Raw genomic sequence first — 15,425 nt, 5'->3', positions numbered from 1 at the left:
AAAAATTAGGTGCTCTAGGCACCAGATCTATGGGCTAATATACATGAAAAATCAGGAAATTTGGGCGATTCTTAAAAAATGGCTTGTAAATGCAGAAATGGTTGTTAAAAAATTGTGTTTGTATACGTGAAGATTCCCCAACTCATTACAGAGATCCTCATAAAGTTTTTTAAGGAAAAAAGTTTTGGTGCTCCGGACACCAGATACATGGGCCAATTACACACGAAAAATCAGGAAATTTTAAGTGATTCATAAAAAAGGGCTTGTAAATGAGGTAATGGGTATTAAAATGGTAAGTATATGAGAAGGTTCTCCAACTCATTACGGAAGTTCTCATAAATTTTTTTGAGAAAAAAAAATTTCGAATGCTCCGGGCGCTAGATCTATGGGCTAATACACACGAAAAAATAGGAAAATTGGGAGATTCTTATAAAAGGGCTTGCAAATGCGAAAATGAGCGTTAAAAAATAGTGTGAGTATATGTGAAAGTTCCCCAACTCATTACGGAAATCATCATAAAGTTTTTTGAGAAAAAAAAATTTGGATACTTCGGGCGTCAGATCCATGGGCTAATACACACTAAAAATCAGAAAATTTAGGCGATTCTTAAAAAAGGGTTTGTAAATGCGAAAATGAACATTAAAAAAACGGTGTGAGTATATGAGAAGGTTCCCCAACTCATTATGGAGGTTCTCATAAAGATTTTGAGGAAAAAAATTGGGTGCTCCAGGCTTCATATCCAAGGGCTAATACACACGAAAATTCGGAGAACTTAGGCGATTCTTAAAAATGGACTTGTAAATGCAGAAATGAGTGTTAAAAAAATGGTGTGAGCATACGTGAAGGTTCTTCAACTCATTACGGAGATCCTAATAAAGTTTTTTGAGAAAAAATGGGGTGCTCTGGGTGCCAGACCCATGGGCTAATATACACAAAAAATCAGGGAATTTGGGTGATTCTTAAAAAATGGCTCATAAATGCAAAAATGGACATTAAAAAAATGGTGTGAGTATACGTGATGGTTCCTCAACTCATTACAAAGGTTTTCATTAAGTTTTTATAGAAAAAAATTTGGGTGCTCCGAGCGCCAATCCATGGGCTAATACACACGAAAAATCCAGGAATTTGATCGATTCTTAAAAAATGACTCATAAATGCGAAAATGGACATTAAAAAAATGGTGTGAGTATCCGTGGTGGTTCCTCAACTCATTACAAAGGTTTTCATTAAGTTTCTTTAAAAAAAAATTTTGGATGCTCCGGGCGCCAATCCATGGGCTAATACACACGAAAATAGGGAAATTTGGGAGATTCTTTAAAAAGGGGTTGTAAATGCAGAAATGGGGGTTTAAAAAATGGTGTGCGAATTCGTGAAGGTTACCCAACTCATTAAGGTGGTCCTCATAAAGTTTTTGAGAAATTTTTTTTAGATGTTTCGGGCGCCAGATTCATGGGCTAATACAAACTAAAATTAGGGGATGTTGGACGATTCTAAAAAAAAAGCTTGTAAATGTGGAAATGGGGGTTAAAATTCTTTTGTGAGTATACATGAAGGTTTCTCAACTCATTACGGAGGTCCTTATAATGTTTTTTGAGAAAAAAAATTTAGGCGCTTCGGGTTTCAGAACCATGGGATAATACGCAAGAAAAATCGAGAAATTTGGGCGATTCTTACAAAAGGGATTGTAAGTGAGAAAATGGGCGTTAAAAAAATGGTGTGAGTATATGTGAAGGTTCCCCAGTAATTACGAAAGTCCTCATAGAGTTTTTTGAGAAAAAAAATTTAGGTCCACTAAGCGTCATATCCATGGGCTAATACACATGAAAAATCAGAAAATTTGAGCGATTCTTAAAAAAAGGTTTGTAAATGCGAAAATAAGCGTTGAAAAAATGGTGTTAGGATACGTGAAGGTTCCCCAACTCATTATGGAGTTCGTCATAAAGTTTTTTGAGAAAAAAATTTGGATGCTCCGGGTACCATATCCATGGGCTAATAATATACACGAAAATGCAGCGAATTTGGGTGATTCTTAAATAAGGGCTTCTAAATGCAGAAATAGGCATTAAATTTTTTTTGTGAGTATTCGTGAAGGTTCCCAAACTCATTACGGAGGTTTACATAAAGTTTTTTTGAGAAAACAATTTTGGGCGCTCAGGGCACCAGATCCAAGGGATAATACACACGAAAAATCGAAGAATTTGGGCGATTCTTAAAAATAGGATTGTAAATGAGAAAATGTGCGTTAAAAATGGTGTGAGTATATGAGAAGGTTCCCCAACTTATTATGGAGGTCCTTATAAAGATTTTGAGAAAAAAAATTAGGTGCTCCAGGCTTCATATCCATGGGATTATACACACGAAAATTCGGAGAACTTAGGCGATTCTTAAAAATGGACTTGTAAATGCAAAAATAGGCGTTAAAAAGATGGTGTGATTATACATGAATGTTCCCCGATTCATTACGGAGGTCCTCATTAAGCTTTCTGAGAAAAAAGATTGGGTGCTCCGGGCGCCAGATACATGGGCTAATACACGCGAAAAATTGATGAATTTGGGCGATTTTTAAAAAAAGGCTTGTAAATTCAGAAATTGACGTTATAAAATGGTGTGAGTATACATGAAGGTTCCCAACTCATTACGGAGGTCCTCATGAAGTTTTTTGAGAAATTTTTTCTAGGTGCTCCTGGCGCCAGATCCATGGTGCACACACGAAAAATCGAGAAATTTGAGCGATTCTTTAAAAAAGGCTTGTAAATGCAGAAATGAGCATTAAAAAAATGGTGTGAGTATACGTGAAGGTTCTCCAACTCATTACGGAGGTTCTCATAAAGTTTTTTGAAAAAAAAAACTTGTGCTCCGGGCGCCAGATCTATGGGCTAATACACACGAAAAATTGAAAAATTTGGGCGATTCTTCAAAAAGGGTTTGTAAATGCGAAAATTGGCGTCAAAGAAATGGTGTGAGTATACATAAAGATTACCCAACTCATTACGGAGGTCCTCATAAGGTTTTTTGAGAGAAATTTTTTTTAGGTGTTTCGGGCGCCAAATCTATGGGCTAATACACATAAAAAATTGGGTAATTTGGTTATTCTTAAAAAAGGGATTGTAAATGAGGAAATGGGCGTTAAAAAAATAGTGTGAGTACACGTGAAGTTTCCCAACTCATTACGAAAGTCCTCATAAATCTTTTTGAGAAAAAAATTTGAGGTGCTCTGGGTGCCAGATCCATGTGCTAATACACTCGAAATACCAAGAAAGTCGTGTTATTTTTAAAATGTTCCCCCTACTCATTACGGAGTTTCTCATAAAAAAAATTTAGAAAAATATTTTGGGTACTCCAAGGCGCCAAATCTATGGGCTAATACACACGAAAAAATATAAAAGTTACATACACATTTCAAAATTGATAAAATCGCATAATTCCTATAAATTGGCCCTTGAATGCCCAAAAATGACTCAAAATGATGAGATTGTACCTACTACTCAACTCCTTACAGAGGCTTCATAAAGGTTTCGCAAAAAAATTATCTGGAAACCATATCACCATAATATTCATTGGTTAACACACGAAAAACTTAGAAAATTGTCTGATTCCTGTAAATTGGCCTCTGAATGCCCAAAAATGACTCAAAAATGGTGAGAATGTATGTAGCACTCCCCAAATTTCCTACGGAGGGTTCCATATAGATTTCACAAAGAAATCATCCAGAAACCAAATCACCAAATTATTTAGGGATAAGGGTCTGAAAAATACCCCAACTTTGGTCGAATTTGCTGTTGCGATACTAAACTTTCATAAGGACCTATTACCTCCCTACACTATTTAATACCGTATTTTTTACCCCATGAACTATTTAATAGTGTATTTTAAAGGTATATATGTGCCCACATAGACACATTACTATTTATAATTTTGCATTATTTTTTATGTCTACGTGGGCATTATATATGTTTAAAATATGGTGTTAAATAGTCTAGGGAGGTAATAGTTTCTCATGAAAGTTTAGTATCGCAACAGCAAATCCAACCAAAGTTAAGATATTTTTTATACCCTTATCCCAATTATTTATAGACTTACACACGAAAACAAAGAAAATTGTCTTATTCCTTTTATTTGGCCCCTAAATGCCCAAAAATGTCTCAAAATGTTAAAACTATACATTTTGCTCCCCCAACTCCCTACGGAGGGTTCCGTAAGTGTTTCATAAAGAAATCATCTAAAAGCGATATCACCAAAATATTCATGGGCTAACACATAAAAGATTGAAAAAATCACCTAATTTCTGTAAATTGGCCCTTGAATGTCCAAAAATGACTCAAAAATGCTGAGATTATACATACTGCTCGCCCAACTCTCTACGAAGGGTTCATGTAAAAGTTTCGCAAAGAAATCTTTTGAAAGTCATATCACCAAAATATTCATAGGCTAACACAAGAAAACTAAGAAAATTGTCTAATTCTTGTAAATTGGCCCCTAAATTCCCAAAAATGAATCAAAAATGGTTAGACTATATGTACTACTCCCAGAACATCCTACTCAAGGTGTCGTAAAGGTTTAGCAAATAAATCGTCGGAAGCCATATCACTAAAATATTCCTGAGCTAATACACACGAAAAAATAGAGAAATTTGCCTAATTTTTATAAATTGGCCCCTAAATGCCCTAACTCGAAAAGTTGTGAGATTGTACATACTGTCCCCCAACTCTCTATGGAGATTTATGTAAATGTTTCGCAAGATAATCGTCCAGAAGCCGTATCACCAAAATATTCATAGGTTAACACACATAAAACAGTGAGAAAATCATCTAATTCCTGTAAATGCCCAACATGACTAAAAAATGGTGAGACTGTACGTATTGTTTCCCCAAATTCATCTGGAGGGTTCTGTAAAGATTTCGCAAAGAAGTATCAGAAAGTCACAACAGCAAAATATTTATTGGCTAACACACACGAAAAACGAAGAAATAACCTAATTCCTGTAAATTAACCCTTAAATGCCCAAAAATGATTCAAAAATAATAAGACAGTACGTACAGCTCCCCAACTCCCTACGGAGAGTTCCGTAAAGATTTCGCAAAGAAATTCTTTAGAAGTCATATCACCAAAGTATTCATGGGTTGAACACATGAAAAACTAAAAAAATTTGTCTAATTCTTATAAATTTACCCCTAAATGCCCAAAAACGACTCCAAAATGGCGAGAACCCTACGGAGGGTTCCATAAAAGTTTCGCATAGAAATTGTCTGGAGGTATATCACCAAAATATTCATAGGCTAATATACACGAAAATTGAGAAAACCGTCTAATTCCTGTAAATTGACCTCTAAATGCCCAAAAATGACTCAAAAATGAATATATAGTACGTACTGCTCCCTCAACTCCATATGGAGGGTTTTGTGAAGGTTTATCAAAGAAGTCATTTGAAAGTCATATCACCAAAATATATTGGCCCCTGAATCCCCAATAGTGAGTCAGAAAATGGTGAGACCATACGTATTGTTCCCCAACTCCCTACGGAGTGTTCCATAAATTTCTTTTTTCGAGACTCTATCTCCAAAAAAAGAAGGCATGCAATTCTCTACAAAACTAAGAGTGTCATTTATTAGGTCGCACAAACTTTGAGCTCAAACAGAATCGGTCACACATGTTACGAAAAATTTATAGATATTACACACAAAAAATTTAGATAACCCTAAATTACTGTTTCATGATCCATTAACTCCAAAAAGCAATGTCTTCCCTAGAAAAACTATGAGCAACATTAATGAGTCAAAGCATTAAGCATTACATGTTGTTATGTTATATAATCACGAATTCATGTTTCAAGATCCCAAAACACACACACATCATTAAAGAAAAAAGAAAGAAAAAATTCAGTCATGGCAAGGTCTAAAATGTCAAAACATTAAGCATTACATGTGCTTAGGACGTACAGCCGTACGTTCGGGGCATAAGCCTCACAAAACTAAGCCCCACACAAAATAGCATATTAGTATCATTTTGGTAGCACAAAATTTGTATCCACGTTCCCACATACAGACCTAAATCAGTTTTTTCTCACTTAGAAAGCAGAAGATAGAATGGATCTTAGTTGTGATGACAAAAATTAAAACAATTGTTATGCTCTAGCTAATATAACATTTGTTTTTAAAGATGCAGAAGATCAATCCTTGACAGTAGTCCTCAATATCCTCACATCATGGATTGGTCTGCATTGATATCAAATGGAACTGGAATTAGAGCTTTCATACTCAATAGTACGATTTTAAAGATAGGACTAACAAACGTTAAATGCATGAATGAGTTTTTTCTGCATTCAAACATATAACAGAGAAGGACAAGTTGACAAGAACATTAACATACAAAGTAATAAATTATTTACTCTTTCTGCAAATTTCATTCTCCAAACAAAGACGACCTTGATTATTGATGTTTTCTGTACACATAACATTTTTTGCAATGCTAGAGCATGACATTTGTTCTCATTCTAATGTAAACACAAATATTATAAGGAAGCACATTACCTGTCAGTATTATCAGTCTGTACACTGCCAAGTCTCTTGACAATTTCCATTCCCCGACAAACTCTTCCAAAAATAGTATGTTTCCCTAACATCACATTGAACGAAAACTCATCAGCTAATAGTGTGCTACAACAGTGCATCATAAGAAAAAACTACAAACAAAGAAGAGATCACAACTGTTCTAATCATGCTTATGCTAATTGCAGACTAGAGAGACACATCAACAGAGCTGGGGCAAGAGTATTAGATTCAGCATAACCAAGGTCTTAAAATATATTTTCTATCATTGTAAAAATGAGAATGCCGTCACAAGAATTGATCTTGGAATCATGTACCAAATATTTTAAGGCAGCCTTGACATGGTAGCTCATGAATTTTAAGACAATCTAGGAAAGGAGAGAAGATTTCTTCCCCCAACTTGGTTTGGTATGAATTCATCATCCTCAATAGAAGCCAAAAGAGAGCCAGCATCTCATCATGGAAGTCATCCATGAACTTAAGCTCCTCACATACATGGATAGACAACCATGACTATCCTCCACACATACATGGATAGTCATCCATGAACTTAAGCTCAATCATGTTGACAAGGGGATTCATCTGAATTTTTGGAACACCTTTTTATCACCATTTCAAGTTCCATTAGAAATTATTTTTTACTATTTGATATACAAACAGAAAAATAGTGTTAACGGAGCAAGGTACCGAAAATAGATCAGCACATGCACTACAGCCAGCTGATTCAACATCAAAAAGCCTATTCATACAAATTGATGGAAAACAACCTGGATATGTATACTTACCATCAAGTGACTGTGCAGGTGCCAAGGTGATGAAGAATTGACTTCCATTTGTATTTGGTCCAGCATTAGCCATGGATATGATACCTGCTCCTGTATGCTTTAGCTGTGGGTTTATCTCGTCTTCAAACTTCTGGCTGCAAGGTTAACTTAAGAAGTCACTAAAAGGCCAAGTATGCAAAAGATGATCTTCTTCTTCACTATGTCAGACAGACAAGTTTATGTATGACTATAAATGATAATCAATAACAGTAAATGACACAACTATTAGATGCCCCAATTAAATCTTCACCATCAGTCCCTTGTTAATGATGTATCTTCTCCGAAACCACTGGAGATAATAAACTAGATGCAGAACGACAAGAGCTTAAGCATGTGGTCGAAAATATTACGTTTGTTAGCAGCAACCTTGAACAGATAGTTAGCCCTTTATTTACATTTATTTGACAATAGAAACGGTTTTAATGTACCTTTAACAGATGTATGCCAGCAGTAATATAACTATGTATTTGGCATGCTACTTTGAGCACAAACTCTAGTCACGAGAGATTAGCCATTCAGTTTCATCTTGTCTCTCCTTTTATCCTTCTTTTCAAAATTTTAAGAAAAATAGATAATTCTATAGCTACTTTCCACAATTGATAATTCATATATAGTAACATCGATTTATAAAATATATAAGATAATCCAGGTTGTTAGTGCAACTGCTGAAATAATAACACTTTAAGGGTCGTTTGGTAGGATGCATTAGTTTTGTGTATTACTAATACCTTGTCTGGTACACTTCTACAACCTTCGTATAGCTATTGCAAGCATTAGTTATACACTTTATTTGATATTATGTCATATACAACTAATACATATATGATATTAGCAATGCAAGGGATTCTAATATATGCATTAGCATGATTAAAGACACAATTGTCTCTCAAAAACCTTTTCCACATCCTTTCCACCATATTTGTGGAGGGTATTTTTGTAAACAAATATTTTTTAGAAATTATGTTATGCATGTTATTTTAATACACCAAACCAAACAGTGCATAAGAATAATCCCAGCATTACTAATACGCCATATTCCACATTATTTTTATGCACTGTACCAAACGACCCCTAAGAGAAAGAAGTTATGGCTTAGTGGTATTATCCTTTGCATGACTTCCTGGTTAGGAAAAATCCATTGGAACAAAAACCTTGATCAAGGAAAAGAGAGTACAACATGTAATCTAATCCCGTTGATGAAAACATATATTGTTTTGGAGACGACACATTGCAATCTTGTATTTATTGGCTTATCAAATGTTGAGGTTGCCAATGCCCCAGTTAACTTATTACATTATCACTTAAACAAACTTGTTGAACAACTATTCACCAGATCTTTTGAATACAATGAGTGAAATTGTTTTGGTGAAATGTGTTTTGGTCTATTATTTCTATATGATTTAAATAATTAATAACCATTTTTTATTTGTTAAATGCCATGATATGGTTTTGCCGCCATACGTGAATAAATAGCCTATCTGAGATCAAGCTTCATGTCGATCGAACAAAAAAAATTCCTCTACGTAACCAATTAGCGGTGAGTTGGATTAATTAATAAGACAAACTCATATCCGAATTGTTCCTCTAAGATATCTAAACATGTCCACAACAAATCCCAGTGAATTTTCTAGAGGACTAAAACTTGCTAATAAACTTCCAGGAAAAGCTATATATGACTGTGTAGATCATTACTCATTGATCTTCCCAAGCCCCTGCTTCCTGCAAATTCACCCCACATCTCCTCCCTTTGACAACTTTTCTGCACTTCATAATGCTGCTATAGCCGATTTTTCTGATGCTCAATGATGAAATCTGTTCTTAAAAAGGAATTGGGAAATTGCAAGATTTGGTTCTATGTTACAGTCCCAAAGCACAATCCTCCCAAATAAACACAGGGATGCTTTATTATATGAAGGTTCCATTCAGGTGGAATCTTCTAAGTTGTCTGTAACATGTCATTGACTTTTTCCGACATTGATCTTTGGTCTTGGGGGAAGATTTGACACAAGTCACAACTAAGCACCCTTTAAGGTTTCTTGTTTTACTTGGCTTATGGCTAAGGAAGCAATGCCTCACTTAATCAAAGTCTCAGAGAGGAAAAATGCAATTATGTAACGGCTGTTCCTTTTATAAAGAGAACCCTAAGATAGTTGATAAGATAATTTATCATATTTGGAGCATGTTGTTTGCCATTATGGACATCTCCTATAATAATAACTCCGTAGCCATACTGGATTTCTTACATAGTTGTAGAAGAGATAGTCTCAATAGAAGACACATAGGCTTTGGGGCACTATTCCCATGGTCATTTGGTGAACCATTTGGACCGAAAGAAACAATAGAATTTTCAAAGGTAAACCTGGAAAGATACATAGCCTTAAACACAAATGTATTTCTTTGCTAGCTTTTTTGGTACAACATGACCTTTATATATGATGTAGATACCATGTAGAAAAGATCGGAGCTTTGCACACTATTGTTAATTTTTAACACCATCCTTGTGTTGTGTTGTACCATTTATTAAAAAATAAATTGGCTTGTAAGTTTTTGAATGTCAACAATTTAGAAATGTATGAATTAAGTAGATTCTAAAGATATATTTATGCAAAATCAAGCTATTTATCAACATTGATGTGAATATAAGTTATTGCATTTTAATATTTTATTATGGTAACACTCTCTATACCATAAAACTCCACGCATGCTCATTCAATCTTTTTGAGATATTTGATAGATGGCAATAGGCAGCAGTGTTTTCCATCACATGAATACCATAGATATGGCATGCTGCTTCACAAGAGCAATAAAGTTCATGTTCACTAGTTTTAATTATAATTCTTGGATCGGATAACATGAACAAAAGCAAGTTGGGATTAAAAGGTTGTCAAAACATGAAAGAGACATTCTTTTGGAAACAGACAAAAAAGAAAAAAGGAAAGTAAGACAAATAAATTGAAACTGAGGGAGTAGTAGAAAGTACAAGTGAAACAAGAGAGGTAGAGTAAAGCTATTAAAGATAGACTTGCATTACTTCTTAGCATCTTTTATTTAGAGTAAAGAGAGGCTCCTATTTTGTAGGAAACAAAAATGTTTGATCCCCAAAACTAACTAGATTGATTTCCACTTAACTTGCTCTCCAACAAGAACTAGCTTTACCATCTGCTCTCCAACAAGAATTGAATTAGCTATAATGCCCTACTTGGCCTACCTTCTTTTATCTCACATAGGATATCAAATGCAATTTGAAGTAAATACATACACATATAACACACTATTTAACAACATCTACATACCCATAGATTGATTCTCCACCTCTTCCGGTACCAGTTGGATCTCCACCTTGCACAATAAAATCCTATACCCAAATAGAAAAAAAACTCATAAACGAAAATGATAAAACAATACTAATAAAGATCCAAAAGCACAACAATCTAAGCGCTCATTTGGTACGAGCAATAACAATCCTGCGATAACTAATCCTGAAATAACTTGTTTTGGGACCAAATGAACCCTAAAATGAGAAAAAAAGCAAAACCTTAATGATTCTGTGAAACTTGACATTATCATAGTAGCCTCTTCGAGCAAGCTCTATGAAATTCCGGCAAGTTCTTGGTGCTTGTTTGTAATACATCTAAACAAATTGCAAAATTTCAACTTTATCATCATTATGCAAAAACACAACTTCAAAATCAACAAAAAGGAAGAAAAATAGAGTACCTCAAGTGTAAGAGAACCCATGGAAGTTTCTAGAGTGACCTCCGGTGGCCCTCCTTCTGCACTCGGCCACATCTCTGCTACACTCTCTTCAGTGAACAAATTTCAAATAATGGTGAAACCCTGGTCTTTTGCCCCAAATATATGAAGTAAAATATTATAAATTTAATTTTTTTAAGAATTTAAACAATCTTTTTAATTTGATACTGGAGGCCGGCGGGATTTTTTTTATTTTTATTGAGTGAGTTAATAAGATAAGTAATTTTTTCCTTTTATTAAATTAAATAATATATTTATCTTCTTATTGATTTTTATTTCTTCTTCTTTTATAAATAAATTAAAATTTTAGAAATCATTTTTTTCTCACAATTTTTCTTTTTAATTTCAAGTCACTTTCCTTTAATAAGTTGTCCATTTATGTCTCAAAGACAAGTGTTGCGAGGTTCAAAACTCGATGAATATAAGCTTACTTCTTTACTATTTTCACTCCATATATCATGTTTTTGTGTAGGGGGGAGTTTAATAGTGTAACATGTACTTATTCTATACAACATGCATTGGGATCTCACCACTAAATCAAATTCTTGGAGATTATTTTTTTCTTGGTTTTATATAAATTTCATGATAAAAACTTTAAGGATTTTTTGATATATTTTGATTGAGTCAAGCATGAAACGGCTATTTACTTTTCCTTTTTAGCATGTGCTAGCTAAAAGGTATAGCCAAGTGGAGCATGCATGAAGTAGTCAGATGCTTCCTCATAAACATGATATTCAACAACCTCATTCACATTTGGTAACTGAATAACATATTCATTGTTTTTAAATGTTCTTGTCGTTATTATCTTATCTAAGTGGAATTCTATAAGATTTGATTGATAATGGCAAGGGTGAAAGTGATGCAAGCATGTCCAGCCTAGTAAAGATGTTCAAGAACATTTTTCATCGAATCGCTACTTTGAAGGTTTGAAGAGAACTTTTAATGAAGATTTGAGGCTCAAAAATGTACTTTTTCACATTCCAAGAAAGTTCAAGTATACATATTCAAGCTATACGATCTCTTTGATCACGAAGATGGAACACCTGAAGGTTGTGGAAGGTCGACAGTGATCATTTGAAAGATAGTTTGGATGGGAGAACAAAGTGTTTCAGCGTGCATTTCATTTGAAAAAGTAATTGAAATTTTATGACTGAGAAAAAAATCACTTAAAAACTAATAAAGACCAACAAATTTGAAAAGCTCTTCTTCAAAAACTAAACAAAAATCATTCAAATGCATAATCAAACAATAATAGAATGGTTTTCAAAATCACAAATTATATATCAAGAGAATTTGTGTAGTAATAGGTGTTTGCAACAAGTTACATAGACATCATAAAAATGAAATAGCATATAGTAAAAAAAAAAATATAAAGAAAATTACAAATCAGAATATTAATTCTCACAATTCACCAATTGTAATGTTACAATTTTTTTACCTCTCCCTGTTTAGTGAAAAGTTACAAACACCAACACAACATTACAAACACACTCCCCCCTCATCCAAAATAAAAACATCATAATAAATTAACACTTACACAAAAGTACAATTACAAAAGTAACAACAAGAAAATACAAATTACAATATATTTTTTTTGGTCAATTAATGTCTCTTAAGAGCAATAGCAGACAACACAATCAAGATAAGCAAAAGCACAATTGTGATAAAAGCAGCCACAACAGCTCCACTAGTTGTTTGGCAAAAATCACCAAATTGGTTACAAAATGCAAGCCAATTAGCATCTTGGTTACCATTGTGTGCTAAGTATACTATGGCTGTTGATGCCCCTGCTGCTGATGTTGTCAATGTGATAATGGCCTAAAAAAATGTGCACAACATTAATAAAAAAAAATGATGTTTATAATGATATTGTGTTATTGGTTCATACAGTGTCAGAAGTACGTCATTTTAAAAGATAGTGTCAGACAAAGTAAAAGTGAAGAAGTATTTTGATAGTAATAATATCTTACCGTGTCAAAAATAATGAGGAGTAGTCTTGGAGCAACGACATGAGAGCGGGCAATGCACACTATAGAGAATGGTATGGAGAGGACTAGGTAGGCAACCACTATTGACATGGCTATCACAAAGAACCTACAAAATATGTACAACAAATTAACCATTACATTAATAAAGTCATATCTGATATTTGTATCATATATGCGCAAGTTTAAGTTATGTCTACAAAAAAAAAAACATAAAATTAACTGTGAAATTTATTGATAATTCCTAGTTAATTAATTTGAAGCTAAATAGCTTTTAGCTAATTGAATTTTCTTATAATATGTCATTAATATGTAGCTAAATGAGATTAGCATGAGATTTTTATTGTTTAGCTACGAAATTTTGTTTGGTCGCTAATTCTTTGTATTCTAGTAGTGTTATGTACATCGCTTTACATTATCACGTCACTTGAAGGATATTTACACTTTAGCCTAACTAAGATGTGAAAATTGTAATCATTAAAATGAAGACAGACAGGTTACTTACGTAAAAGTAGGAAGATCGTCATAACCAGCTTCGAATTGAAAGAATTGAGTGAAGAAAGGAAGAGTTTCTCCAGCAGTTGCCATGCCAACAGCAGCACCAATAGAAGTAGCAACAGATGCAATTCTCAAGATTAGATCAAAAATAGAAATTCCCTTCTTGTAATTACCAACTTTTTTATTATTTGAAACTATAGGAACACTTGATGAAATAGCATGAGATGGTGATCCTAAAAGTGGAGCTTTTCCTAATTTTCTTTCTAATTTGCTACTCTCTCCCATTTCAATTTTGGTTGACTCACTTTTATCCATTTTGATCAAAGATAATTAATTTGTGGGGGTGATTTTGTTTTCAATTGATTGCTTAATGCCTATGATATATTTTGCTTGTTTGTGATGAGAATGATTAAGTGGAATGGACCTTATATAGTGCTTAAATAAAGTAAATTATTAGGAAAATAATTTTTATTTTTTAGGCTAATGGAGCTAGCAAGGAGGTTAGTTGTTTAATTCTTTTAAGTATACTATATCTAGAATTTGATAGTGGAATTTTAAAAATCAATTCAATTTTTTATTTTAGTAAGATTTAACTTTATTTAGCTAAAAAGAGAGAGAATAATCGTTGTTCAATACTATCAAAAAGGAGGGTGGTTGTGTAATTCTATTAAGTAGGCGGGGCGGAGCTAATAAGGGTCTCGGGGATCTCATTTGAACCCCTTTCGATGAAAAATTAAATTTTTTAATACATGGTTAAAATTATAAAAAAAAATTATGTAAATATGGTAGATATTGAACTCTCTTCGACTTCTACATGTGTTTATTTTTTCATTTTTTGAATTCGTTAATGAAAATTCTGACTTCACCACTGCTATTATGTATCTCGGATTTTGATAATGGAACTTTAAAAAAAAAATCATAGCTTAAAAGGAGCAAAAGAGTGGTTGTTTAATTAGTTAGCAAGGTAGTTTATTAGTAGTAAATCAATTTTTAAATTAGAAAGCAAAAAAGGTGATTAATGGGGCAGATAGAACAAGAATGATTGGTGGACCAAGTTAGAAATTAATTGGAAAATCATATCATATTACCTAATCTTATTACTATAGTTCTTTGACTACCTTTGTTACAATTAATTAAATAGAAAAAATATTTTTCAAATAATGTTAAGAATATTATTTTTGCATGGATTAGTCAAGTCGAGATTAATTTAATTTATTCCCATGAGTTGACAACTAAACAACGAACTTTTCCCCTAATCCATTAAGCAAATTAGTTGAAATCTTTAGTCCAAACTAAAAAGTGCTTCTTAATAAACTAATGAAAGTTGGATTATTGAGATATTTGAGCTTCATTAAATCCATCAATTCAATTTTTTCTTAACGGGACTTTTTCTATAATCGAGAAATTTCTGAAGTCGATTCATAACTAGGTACTAGACTTTTAGTGTATAATATCAACGCATTATGTGTTGCATTCTAATTTGAGTAAAATTCACAAATAAGTAATTTCAATCATGTTAATTAAAAATAGTTGTTATCATATAGAGTTTCAAATTCAACATGTGAAACTCGAGGACTTTACCATGAAATTTCACTTGAAATTCAAAATTTTCATGATATTGACTATTTTTTAAAGACATGGCCAACAATTGATCAATGAACGTTTAATTTTACTTCTCTTACCGCTAATCTAAAATCCTAAAGCTTTTAAACCAAGTGTTTAATGCATAATCTATACATCACGTATTGAGCTCTATAAGTACCACCAAATCGAAGTCCAGGGGATTTTTAAAGTTAGAATGATTAAGATATTGTCTCTAG

At 33.2% G+C, this 15,425-nt stretch overlaps 2 protein-coding genes across 2 annotated transcripts; both read right to left on the bottom strand.

Moving 5' to 3' along the window:
- Positions 1 to 5,880: 5,880 nt before the first annotated feature.
- Positions 5,881 to 11,222, bottom strand: LOC102592855 (peptidyl-prolyl cis-trans isomerase CYP18-2). Its single transcript, XM_006341016.2, has 6 exons — positions 11,087 to 11,222; positions 10,905 to 11,000; positions 10,663 to 10,724; positions 7,331 to 7,464; positions 6,528 to 6,612; positions 5,881 to 6,212 (listed from the first exon to the last, which is right to left on the bottom strand). The coding sequence occupies exons 1-6, from the start codon at positions 11,156 to 11,158 to the stop codon at positions 6,167 to 6,169; spliced, it is 495 nt and encodes a 164-aa protein (XP_006341078.1). The 5' UTR covers positions 11,159 to 11,222; the 3' UTR covers positions 5,881 to 6,166.
- Positions 11,223 to 12,515: 1,293 nt separating this feature from the next.
- Positions 12,516 to 13,985, bottom strand: LOC102592517 (casparian strip membrane protein 1-like). Its single transcript, XM_006341015.2, has 3 exons — positions 13,613 to 13,985; positions 13,093 to 13,216; positions 12,516 to 12,940 (listed from the first exon to the last, which is right to left on the bottom strand). The coding sequence occupies exons 1-3, from the start codon at positions 13,918 to 13,920 to the stop codon at positions 12,725 to 12,727; spliced, it is 648 nt and encodes a 215-aa protein (XP_006341077.1). The 5' UTR covers positions 13,921 to 13,985; the 3' UTR covers positions 12,516 to 12,724.
- Between the last annotated feature and the right edge of the window lie 1,440 nt (positions 13,986 to 15,425).

The sequence above is a fragment of the Solanum tuberosum genome, unplaced genomic scaffold, assembly GCF_000226075.1.
Source record: "Solanum tuberosum cultivar DM 1-3 516 R44 unplaced genomic scaffold, SolTub_3.0 scf00021, whole genome shotgun sequence".
Classification (NCBI taxonomy): Eukaryota; Viridiplantae; Streptophyta; class Magnoliopsida; order Solanales; family Solanaceae; genus Solanum; species Solanum tuberosum.
This window is presented reverse-complemented; position numbering and strand designations above follow the sequence as displayed.